Source organism: Hydra vulgaris, chromosome 01 (genome assembly GCF_038396675.1).
Source record: "Hydra vulgaris chromosome 01, alternate assembly HydraT2T_AEP".
NCBI classification, from domain to species: domain Eukaryota; kingdom Metazoa; phylum Cnidaria; class Hydrozoa; order Anthoathecata; family Hydridae; genus Hydra; species Hydra vulgaris.
This window is the reverse complement of record NC_088920.1, coordinates 63,552,501-63,564,956: the sequence shown is the minus strand read 5'-3', so window position 1 is coordinate 63,564,956 and position 12,456 is coordinate 63,552,501. Positions and strand designations below refer to the sequence as shown.

At 30.5% G+C, this 12,456-nt stretch overlaps 2 protein-coding genes and 1 long non-coding RNA gene across 4 annotated transcripts in view; all 3 read right to left on the bottom strand.

Moving 5' to 3' along the window:
- Window positions 1-5,274: 5,274 nt before the first annotated feature.
- LOC136074932 (uncharacterized) lies at window positions 5,275-7,712 on the bottom strand. Of its 2 annotated transcripts, none has more exons than XR_010635570.1 (8): window positions 7,407-7,712; window positions 6,794-6,886; window positions 6,560-6,690; window positions 6,352-6,485; window positions 6,074-6,143; window positions 5,896-5,942; window positions 5,539-5,698; window positions 5,275-5,392 (listed from the first exon to the last, which is right to left on the bottom strand). It is a non-coding gene; the product is annotated as an uncharacterized LOC136074932 (long non-coding RNA). The 2 variants fall into 2 exon arrangements; XR_010635571.1 differs by having other exon boundaries at window positions 5,543-5,698.
- A 1,160-nt stretch (window positions 7,713-8,872) lies between these two features.
- LOC136074623 (uncharacterized) lies at window positions 8,873-9,337 on the bottom strand. Its single transcript, XM_065786960.1, has one exon. The coding sequence runs from the start codon at window positions 9,335-9,337 to the stop codon at window positions 8,873-8,875; it is 465 nt and encodes a 154-aa protein (XP_065643032.1).
- A 10-nt stretch (window positions 9,338-9,347) lies between these two features.
- The window catches only part of LOC136074622 (uncharacterized), a 4,581-nt gene continuing 1,472 nt past the window's right edge, over window positions 9,348-12,456 (bottom strand). The window contains exons 2-5 of the mRNA XM_065786959.1: window positions 12,182-12,456; window positions 11,531-11,698; window positions 10,545-11,407; window positions 9,348-9,675 (exon numbers count right to left, since the gene is read on the bottom strand). The exon at window positions 12,182-12,456 is cut by the window's right edge and continues 308 nt beyond it. Of these exons, the coding sequence (XP_065643031.1) occupies window positions 9,348-9,675; window positions 10,545-11,407; window positions 11,531-11,698; window positions 12,182-12,456 (1,634 nt within the window). The remainder of the gene's footprint in view (window positions 9,676-10,544; window positions 11,408-11,530; window positions 11,699-12,181) is intronic.

Below are 12,456 nucleotides of genomic sequence, written 5' to 3'. Positions count from 1 at the left end.
TATCTATCGAAATAGCAAAAGGATCTTGAAGAAACAGTGGCTTTAAGAATAAGAAGCAGCAATTAGTACTCGACGATCATTCACGCAAAATCTCGGCTTATTGAAGAAGCCAAAAGGTATAAAGTTTTTTTTTTTTAGGTTATTTAGGTGCTCCCAGAAGTCCTTACGGTCTTATCACGGAGCACCGCAGGAAAGCATTTAACTAGAAGTTCACGCCTCCTTCCTTACCAATGTCGCTTATTGGGCTAGAGCCGGCGTCTGACCTCAGACCTTTGGGTTCTGAGCCAGAACTCTAACCACTGCGCCACGGCTGCTCAAATAGAGTTTCAGAGTTTTTTGTCTGAAAAGTTAAGAAATTTAACAATTTCAAGTCTTATCGAGCCATTAAATATCCAAACCTATCAGATAAACAACACTGACTACTAAAACTCGAGCTCGAAAACTTTATGACATAGTACTTACAAATTTTAATGGCTGCATAATTATGGATGACAAAGCGTACATCAAATGCGAATTCAAATAGCTCCCAGGTCCAAAATTTTACACTTCAATTGTTCGAAGAAGTGTCAGCAACAAGTTCAAGTATAAACCTTTGGATAAATTTAGTAAGAAACGTCTCTTGCGGCAAGCAATATGCAGCTGCGGTTTGAGATCTATAGCTTTTGTCACCTCGTCAACTTTAAACTCGAATGTTTACTTTAAGGAATGCTCACAAGCTAGACTTTTGTCATTTTATCGAAGTCACGATGCCTCCTTTTGGTTCTGGCTTGATCTTGTTCACTGTCATTATTCTAAGAAGACCGTGGAGTGGTACAATTTGAGAGATATCAAATTTTTGTCAAAAAACTTGAATCCAACAAACTGCCCTCAGTTCCGTCCTATTGAGAAATTTTGGGACATTGGTATAGAATATTTGCTTAAGAGTGGCAAACAATAAGTACAGCTAAAGATTTGACTAGAGGGTAGACATTAGTAGGAAAAAAAAGCTAAAGAAACTATGCTAAAGCTGATGTCGTCGATTAGTGTAAACGTTCGCTTATTTATTCAAAATAATAAAAAATATTAAAATAAAAAGCATTTTTATAATCTTCAAGTTCCTGATATTAAAATAAATATCGAAGTTTTTGCACTAGTTTAATTATTTTATATTTTTTAGGAATTTTTCATCGCTCCGAATTTAAAAATTGCTTGCTTTAGTTTATTCTTTTGTATACGTTTGATTAATATAATTATTCATTTATAAATATATATTTATTTTGTTTTTATTTTTTAATTCTAAATTTAATTTTTAAAATTTAAAGTGTTATTTTAAACTTTCATGTGATGTATGTCAAGCAATATTTTAAAGTTTGACACAAATAACAAATAAGCGAAAATACTGCGAAAAGAAAACAAGTCAATATTTCTACATATTTTAACAAGAAATATTATCAGAATAAGTTATTAAAATAGAAAACTTAATCATCTCCATTCCATGCACTTCTCAATTATCTGAAAATGAAAAAAACACTGCAAGCACTGAAAAGAACTTTAGAACTTTTAACTTTTATTGAGGATATTGGATATAAACTCAAAGACATAAATTCAGAATTCAAGATATGGATTAGTTAAAAAAAACTGTTTGCCCATGTGTTAAAAAAGGCAAAGAAGTAAAACAATACTTAAATCAATCTCACTTCACGAAAATTCCTAAATTTCTACAAAACCACTAACCCCTTCCCCCCCTAGAATGTAACGTAATTTAAAGATGCTATTTTATTCCCATTTAACTTGTGATTTAAGGTCAAAATTTATTGATAGTAAAGCGTCTTTGGATATATTGCTTTATTAGTTTTAAACCTTTTTTGTAAAATGGCGTAATGATCATTTATTAATAATTTAATGATTCCGTTTATATTTATAATCTTTTAGTAATTTGTCTAAAAATTTTAAATCGTCAAAACCGTAAGATATTTACATTTATGTTTTGTTTTTATTTAGAGAAATGGATTTTTTTTTATTATTATTCAATTGTTTTACTATTAAAATCATTATAAACTCGATATTTTAAAATAGCGTTTAAACAAGATTAAAGCAAAGTAGTAAATACTTTTTAAAATCAAATATATGATATAAATTATATTTATTTTTTAATGTAGCTGTTGTATACACGATTCAACCTGCTATTCTCGACCCGGATGGAGTTAAATCGTTTATGTTAACTCAAATTGTCTACGTAATTTTAAGAAGATAATACTGCGTTTAATCTTTTTTTTTCATTGTTAAACAAAATTGTTTAAACATTACTAAAGTTGTAAAATTTATCTTGTTTTTATTAAAATTATTTTAAAATTGAAGCATATTGTAAAGAGCGGATATATGTTTGCTGAGTAACCTCTGTTTAAAGAGTAAATAACAACTTTTATAAGAGTATATAATATTCTTTATAATTATTTGACTGAAAACAATCTGTCTGACGGTTGTGAAATCATTTGAAATCATGAAAAATAAATTTTGTGTCAAAATTAAAGCTATTTTGAGATGATTTTAAATGTTCATTTAAAACCATCTTAAAAAATGAGGTCGGTCAGGAACATCACGATTCCTCTGCTACTGGTAACATGTAACCCAGTATTACTGGTTTATGATCACAATAATTACCTTGTTGCTGGTAAAATATAACCGTCTACTACCTTCCTTTGTACTCCTTTTACCCAGTACTCCTGCTGCTTTGTAGGATTTGCTTTTCTAGGCAAAGGTTAGGAGAAAATAACTTTGTTTAAAAAAAATAACTAAGTTTACCCTGCCTATAAAAATAAAAATCCTTATCTTAGACGTTAAATGCATCCTGCTGTCTTGTAAAAGTCCTCCTAATTTAAGATTTAATAGATAAGCAGAATAATTCTGTTAACCAGCGTCGCATTCTTTTTTCATCTATTAGGCTAGCGTTAATATAAACCAGTGTTATATTGTTCTTGTCTAGGATGATAAACGCTGGATCTTCTATACTTTAATCATAGACTTTTGAATACTTGATAGTGACTAGACAACTTTTTCTATTATCTCCTAATGAGGGTTGAACTTTGTGATAGCTTTCAGGAAGGTTGATTCCCTTAGTAGCTGTAAAATATCAATGTATTAACAGTTCTATGTTGCGCATGGATGGTGTTCCTGTTATTGCTTTTAGTGTGCATTGTCGAGGCCACGTAAGAAGCCCTTAGTTATGACTTTGGGTTAATTAGCAAAGCTTATTAACCAAAACTACTTTGCCCATTGCTTGAGATACTATGTTCTATCTATGAATGAGTCAATTTCTTTTTAATATAAATCACGACAAAAGTATTTATTTGTTGACGACTTAACTTTAAAACTCCTGTCTTGACAATAGTCTTCTCTTTTCGACTGCTGAGAACAGGCAGTCGATCTTGAATCTGATCTCTTTTATAAAAGACATATGTAACAGCTTGGGGCTCGCAGTGGTTTATTAGTTTTAACTCTAACAAATCTCAGTTATTTACTGCAACTATCTTAATACTTGTGTAGTAATTATTTTTTTGTAAAATTAATTTTTTTAGTGATAACATATAAATAGGAGAAAAACTTATTTTTAAAACTTTTTTTAAGTTTATTTTTAGCAATTTTTTAAATTCATAAAAAAGTGTATGTTTTGAGAACCGTAATGTAAGGAGTTGCTTTCGAGAATTTCAAATTACCATTTCATTTTGGAATAAACAAACAACTTCTGTTGAACTAGTCAGTAATATATTGTACATTGATTTTACTGATCAGACTTTAAAACGCTTTATAAAAATTTATACTATTCAAACAACTTTAGTTATTGATAAAAGTTCTTCTATTATAATCTATATTATTAATTGGTTTCTGCAGAACCGCGTTTTGCTAAAACTATAAATTCTACATTACCTAAAATGAATTTCGGTTTAAGCTCAGTAAAAGTATCAAAACGCGTTGCAAGGATAAGCTCTAATAAACTATGAGTTATTTTCGTTTAGTTAAAATATTTGTGTTTAATTATGTTAAACCAAAAAATACCTAAAGTTAATTTTTCTGAAATAAAAATTCGATAGTATTTTTACTTAATAAAGTATTTTCAATGTAGCAACAGATTTTAATAGAATAAATTTTTTTGCAAGTGTTTAACAACATATATTTTGCAACCGGTTTACAGCATAAGCGGTTGCAGCAGTCTTAAGTAATTATGATATATATATGAGATGTTTCAAAGACATCTGATTATAGGCGTCTAACATTTAGATAATAATATTTAAATACTTTTTAGATATCTTTGTTAAGATTGTTGTAAAGATGTCTAAACAGATTTTTTACATATCTAATTATTAGCAGCCGTAAAGATGTCATTCTAAGACGTTGTCAAGATGTTCAAAAGACGGTTCCCGCTAAAAAATGAGGCCTTGATTTGATGTTGATTCAATGTTTCTCGTCAACATATTGATTTTTTTGTCCAAAATGTTTGCCACTTATCAACGTTGATTTGGTGTTTACAAAAAACGTTAATCGAATGTTGCTTTTCAACGTTTAATCAACAAACATTTTTTCTGGTGATTCAACACTGATTTTTATAATAGCCGACGGCATTTTGATATCGCTTTTTGATGCATATATCAAAAATATATATATCAACAATTTACGAAATATATATATATATATATATACATATATATATATATATATATATATATATATATATATATATATATATATATATATATATATATATATATATATATATATATATATATATATTTAAACAACTTTAAAATGTATTCTACAAAATAGAGTGCTCAATGTTCTTAAAAGAACAGAGCAATTATAAATTAGTAGGAAATCACTTAACAAATTTTTTTTTTCATTTAACACTGTGTTTTATCAATAAAAAGACTCATCAGAAATGCTCTCATCAATAAAAAAACTCATTATTTCCGGTGAGTCTTTTTATTGATGAAACACAGTGTTAAATGAAAAAAAATTTTGTTAAGTGATTTTCTACTAATTTATAATTTATATATATATTATGTATGTATATATGTATATATATAAAATATTTGTATATAAAATTTTTACATATTGCTCAAATATTTATTTGTTTCGTAAAAAACACGCTGTAAATAAAGGATTTAGCAAAAAATTTATTGATAGAGCAATTCAAAGCTAACTCGAATGAATAATGAAATAAAGTAGGCACTGCTTTAAGCAAGAAAGTTTTTTATTGAATTTAACACAAAATTTACATTTTCAAACAATTTATTTAGCGTTTGCAGCATTGTTCATTTTTAAAACTTTTCGTGTCGTGTTCCTGATTGCCTTAAAAATTTCGAAATGCCTGAATAACATTCCCATGTTTTTGCATCATGATGCTGTCGTGTAATCGCATCTAAATCAAAAATTCAAATCAAATTTGAAAAAAATCAAACTGCAGAAATTATAGCAAATAGTTACATAAATGACTGACGAGGATAAACAAAATATATTTCCTGTAAAAAAAAAAAAATCTAAAAAAATGCACAAAACCATTCTTACTCACTATCATATGATACAGGGTATATGTTTTAAAATTTATCTTTAATGAACCACCAGAGACATTAAAACAGGTCCCAGCGTCCTCGCTCATCAACAACTTTCCAGAAGCAAAAGCCCATTTATATGGAGTGTTACCTCCACAACGACTAAGAGAACTCATCTATTATTAAAAAAATAAAAATTACTTAAGGGTCAGAATACATATTATGTTCATTCTATATAAATAAAGTTATCTTAATTTCAATACATGGATTTTTAAAATTGACTCTTGAATCACTTTTCTGATTTGATTCAAAATTTTGAAAATTTGTGGGGGTCTTATGTAATCCTTGATATTAAAATAATAAGCAACAGTACCTTTTTATCTATTTTTGCCGTCCAACTCAACGCAACTTTTTGAAAATCTTAAAAAAAAAAAATGTAGTAAAATAAATAATATTATTATTTATGTAAAACATTTTGTAAAAAATTAAACAAAAATAAATAAAACTTTGATTAACACATTGAAATGTACACTCTTAAAAATTTAATTTACCCTGGCAAGACAAATGTCTTTCTCTGCTATCCTCTTTATCCGAAACACAATTTGTAGAGCCATTTTCTACCTAGGTATAGATGAATTATACATACAAAAATTAAACAAAATTTTTAAACATTATATAGTGATTTTTATTTAAACTTGTCAACAAACATATATTTATAAAATATTTGTCAACAAAATTATATTCTATAACATATAGTTCTGATTTCTATTAATTTTTTTACTGCACACGCACACAGATTTTAATTAGAACAAAAGCAACTTTTTTTTACCAATATATTTTAAGACAACATCATTTTCCCTTGAGATAGATTCGTTTCTTTCGAGAAGTCAATGTTATTTTCAGCAACTGAAAAGCTCGCTATTTCACTGTGTAAATGGGGAGTTGATATCGAATTAAAAACATCTATAATTCAGTAAAAAAATAAGCATGCTTATTTTAACAAACCATTATTTTACTTTTACAAATATATAGTTAACCTGCTATATTTAGAATCACATTAGATGTTCTTTGGCTATTTGAACTATCAAAATAATATCTTCCATATAGTTCTTCATCACCAACCACAACATCTTCATCACTTTCACAGAATGTCATTGCCGTCTTTCTCCTTTAATATAAACTTTACTTTTTAAACAAAAAAAGTGCATGATATGTGTAATTCTTTATTGCAAAATTTTTTATTTATTAAAAACTAATTTTAGTAGTTTTACTTTTGCTTTGTCCCTTTTTTCTCTTCGGTGTCAGTTTTTTATTTGAAGTATCTGCTGCTTTCTTTAAGCGTGACTGAGCTTTTTCATAAAAATCTAAACACAAATCTATGCACGTAAAATCATTCATCAATATCTAATGAAAATGTAATTGAAATGTTTGCGGCAAAAGCAGGCTCTATGAGAATGGGGTGCAGTTGGTGCACCGCATAAAAATTAATGAACTTTAATGAAAAACCCATGAAAATAAATGAATTTTTTAGTTTTTAAAAAGCACTAAAAGTTTTAAAAAAATACTAAAAACATTGTTAAAACTTTTTTTTATAAAGACTCCAAAATAAAAATATTTTTGTCAACGATTAAAAAAACTTTTTTTAATTGTTGGAAATCTTCTTTAAACATTCTAAAGACATTCAGAACATATAATTTAAACAAATGCCCATTGGAATATTGGATTTAAAATAAGTGATACTAAATGAAAGAATAGTCATATTGTAAAGAGGGGGCCAAAATAAATTTGCACCAGCACATGTTTATCCTCTCCAGTGCCCTGGTCAAAACATACAGTTCAGTATCTAATTTAATTATTTTACATTTTTTTATAGTAATTGCAAACCTGTAGTGTATAAAATCTTAGCTGGGTATATCTTCTAATCAGAGGTTGGTGCCTGCAAGGTTGTGACAGCTTTACGAATTGCAGTGGAACTTTTAAATAAGGGCCTGAAGCATTTCCCATCATTTTTCATCCAACTTTTAGCAATCACTTCCATTTTTTTTAATTTTTCCATTTAAAAATTCAACAATGGCAAATAACATTTCAATATTCTGGTGCAATTTAATTCTAAACAACCTTATATAAGTTACAAAATAAAATTAAAAATACATTAGAGATTAAAAACTTTGTAAAACGCTTTTTATATTTATTAATGTAAAACACCAGCGTAAATATTTTATTATTTCTATAAACATACCAGATATTTATTTCACACAAAAAACTTATAAATTAAAATGCATTAAACTCACTTTAAAATTATTTAATGAACTATATATTTGACAAATTTATAACAAATTTTACAAAATGACACATCCACAGACATTCTTTAAAAATTGATGGTCTGCAAGTATAATTAAAATTTGTGTTTTTAATTCAAGAAATCAGTGATCATAAGCAATATCACAATGTCTAAGCAGAAAAAAAGCATAACAACCTTTTAGAACAGGTATAATCAAACTTTTTTTCAAAAGTTCTTTTTTTTTCAGAAAAATTGTTTTTAGGTTGGCTAATGAATTTATATAATAAACGTCTAAATAAGATGTTTCAAAACAATCAGCAAAAAACTTTCAAACTGAATGAAAATTTAGAGTGTTGCATTTTGCAAGATCTACCAAAACCTCTTCTACTAAAATAAACCCTTTGTCTTGAATGTAATAAACTCTGTCTCGTAGATTTGAAGTGATCTTTTTATTTACCACTTGGACAGAAATTTCTTTACCATTCCTTTCTCTAAAAAAATATCCAACTTTTTTCTCTCATCTAGTTGATTCACTATTTGGGCAACATTCTGATGTGATTTTCGCACCATTTTTTTAATTCAACCCAAAAAGTTCTCAAAAGGCTAAGCTGATAAATGATCACGACTCTACCTAAAGTTAACACAACCATCAGCTAAATGAATTATGCTATGAACATTGTATATTACCAAGATCTCCCCATACAAAATTTGTACTTTTCTAACAAACCATATAAGCAACTGTTTAGCAAATGCCACTAACAATTCATTTTTCACCATTTTATCAGAAAGCAGTTTGTGCATAGCAATTGAAAAAGAAATAAGTCATAGTTTTATTTATTTTTCCTTTTTAAAACAACAGGTCCAGCATAAAGCAGAAAGAATCGAAACTCTGTTGCTTTTCACTTCTCAAGTTCATTTAAAGAGCGTGGTCTACATTGAAAATTGGATGGTGTATAACTTCGTAAATTTATGAGTTCATTTGAAATACTGTCTTTAACAGATTGACTTATTCTGATACATTGGGGAGGTGCATATAGTCCAATGGGAGTCTTTAACAGATTGACTCATTCTAATACATTATAAGGTGCATATAGTCCAATGGGAGTCCAATTTCCATTGGGAAATTTAACTGAACAAGTGGAAAAAGACTCTCATGTTGGTGACCTTCTTCTTTATACAAATTATTTTTAAAAGCCATGTCAGTACGAAGTAATGTAGTTGTTTCCAACAATCTTACGCCATGTTTTTGTGTGCCAACTGCCATACATCTTTCACAGCAATGGTAGCCACTATGTGCTATAATGCATTTAACAAATGCTCTTGCAGGCGCATCACAAACTAAAGCTTTAATAGTCACATGCAGCTGTTTATACCCATTAGTTTGCAATTTTTTCATTTCAAGAATAAAATCTTCAGAGTACTCATTCAAATAGTTTGGTTTTCCCTGACCATACCAAATTGCAACCGCAGGTGGTCCTTTTCTTTTAATCGTAAATAGTATAGACCAAATGGAAGTCTTTTTACTATTGTACATAGGTACACCATTAATACTTACAATTTTCCTTATTTCCAACTGTTGATATATAATAATCAATTGCACTTTCAACTCCAAGATATATATAATCGCCTCCACTGACATATAAAACATTAACTTTTTGAAGAGATTTTTGTAATGTCTGCCTGCATTTCGGTATAGATGGAGTAAATTTATTTAAGTGAAATAAAAGTGCATTAAAAGCATCATCTTTTATATAGTATTTTAATGACCATTCATATAAAAAATCTTTTGTTGAAGTTAGAGTATCAATACTACTATATAAACTATTTTCAACTGCAATGTCATCAACATCACCATAATTAGATTCAACTTTACTTAAACAAAATTTATTTTCAGGCAAAGTGATTGAAAACATCATTTGTTAATTTCAGCAATTGCTGAAATTAACAAAAGATTGCATGCCAATCTCTTTTGTTACCTGGAACATTTACTTATATTTGTCAAAGGTGGGCACCCAATAATTTTTTCTTAATCCGATAATCGATAGTCCGATAGTTTATTTTCTTAATCCGATAATCGATAGTCCGATAATTTTCCAGATTCACCGGTCCGATAATCGATAGTCCGATAGTTAAAAAAAAAGACCAATCCGATAATTTTAAGTCCGATAATTTCCCAGATTTACCGGTCCGATAATTTAAGTCCGATAATCTTAGTTAAAAAAATTAATTAATGAAATTATCTCTTCTCTTGAAAGATCTTGTGTATTAATGTTAAAAAATTCCAGAATAAAAAAATTTCCTCTGAGGTTTTTTTTTAACATGTTGACCTCCAAAATGCATGTTCCGATCATAATTATCTCAAAATATCAAAAACATAAATAACTAAATGCATCTTATAGTTTATCTTGTCACCCAAAGCAGTATGCCATGGTGGTATATAGAAAAATTGCTGTCCAGCATATAAAAAAAATAACAACAAAAATTTTTGCATTAGAAAATTTCGACAAAAAAGAGAATGATAATTTTTCCAACAAATTTTAGAAAGTTGTAAAAAGAAAACGTACAAAAAATTTATTTTAAGAAAGCAACGGAAGGTTACCCTTGATAAAAACAAGTTTTTCAAAGTTGTCGGCTGTCAGGTTCGACCGCTTAGGCCTCAAGATATCTGAACCACTACTGAACAGCCTCTCCACAGCTGCAGAGGAGGGGAGGGGGTGTTGTACTTGAGGAACATATCCAACCAGGCAACTCTGTGGAGCAGGGGGAACTGGTCATAAGAGACACGTAGTTTACTGTTCACTCTGATTCTGTTCCACTCATCGTAAGCTTTTTCAATGTCCTCCTCAAGGACACCCTTTCTTGCCAACAGATCGTCGTCGTCCCTCATGTACTTGAAGGGGTCCTCCTCATCTTCTTTCTGCATCTGGCCAGTCTCTCCACCAGTCTCTTCTCCAGGGCTGGCCCTGATCACCATCTGTCTGACAATTTGCCTCTTGATGTCACCTTTCAAGGCTGGGTTAAGATACCCAACCACACTTAGCTTGAAATGGGGGTGGAGGGCAGTGGCCACTAGAAGGTCCTTATCCTCAAACATCTTCTCAAACCTCCCCTTCAAGGCCACACGTGGATTTTGAGGGTTCTCCAGCAGGTATGTTATCAACGCCTGCCCCTCAACAATGCTGTTATCCCTCCTCGAGCCTGCTACTTGGTCCTTCATCAGCTTAATAGTAGGCAGGAGAATGCCCATATAGACATTCGCTTCAGACTGCAAAGTGTCCAGGCATGTTGCAACCGGTTTCATTATCTTGCAGTACTGAGCGAGCAGGTCCTTATCAGTACTGTACAAATAAGGCAAGCTTTGCTTAAGCATTACAGCATTCAGCTTTTCCATCATATCTCGGTCCTCCAGCACCTCAAGCAGAGCAGCACAGGAATCGTAGTATGAGTTCCAGCGTGTCACCCCTGGTGTCTGAAGCTTTTTACCGATGGCCTCCTTGATCTGATTGGCCGCCACTGTCCTCCTGTTCTGACAATTCCACAATCCCTGTGCCTTGCCATCTGTCTTAGTGAAGGGAGCCCTCCCACCATAGTTCCAGCCTGGCACCTTAGAAATTATATTAACATTTAAAATTACGTTTAAAAATTGATAAGTTAGAGTTAGTAACAAATAATTAAATAATACTTAACTTAACTTAAAATATTTTAAAACTTAAGTGTAAAAAATCACCTTGCTAATGTCTGATGTTGCCATCAAGTTGACTGTGTGGGCTGCACAGCGGCGGTGCTTGGGCAGCTCTTTGCAGACCTCATCATCCATCCACTCCTCCAGGAGGTCCTCCACCAAGATGGTCATGACAACAGCCTCATCAGAGTCAAGGTCAGGGTCACAATCCTCCTGAATTCATTAGTGAATTAGAAAATAAATAAATAATAAGGTAATAATAACTAATATGTATGGTAATAACAACATTTAAAATAGTTTAAACTAATCTATTTCTTTCAAAAAGAAAAGAATGGATGAAATCCACATTCAAATAAATTTCTTATTGGATGAGCTCTTCTTAAATCAGGGGTCTATATATTGGGAAATACCCCGGGTGCAGGGGGAATATGGTCCCAGAACCATATACAAATATATATTTTTTTAAATATAAAAGGGGAAAAAAGTTCACAAAGGGGAAGGGGGGGGGGTATGGTTTTTTATCAAATATATAGATTCCTGTCTTAAAATAATTTCAATACTAATCAAATTTTAATTGATTAAATCTTTTCATTTTAGCAACATTTCTTACTCAATCTGGGCTGTTCAATAAGCAAAAGTGAAACTTTGAAATTAAATCATTGAATTTTTTTTTTTTTACAATAACGATTAGCCTACCTCTTCAAACTCCTCTTCACCCTCCTCTGTATCTCCACCCAGCAGGATCTTGCAGGCGGCAACATAGTTAGCACCATTGTCAGTTGTTGTGCTGATGACCTTAGTGGAGATGCCGAACTTCTGGTGCAGGTCGAGCATGACCCTGGCGAGGTAGGCACCAGTTTGCTGGACTTTTATCTCCTTTATGCCCAGGATAGCATTTTTTCTGTCGAGGTTGACAGGGTCGATATAATGCACTGTCATTCCAATAAAGGCCCTGTTGTGGGCGCTCCAGC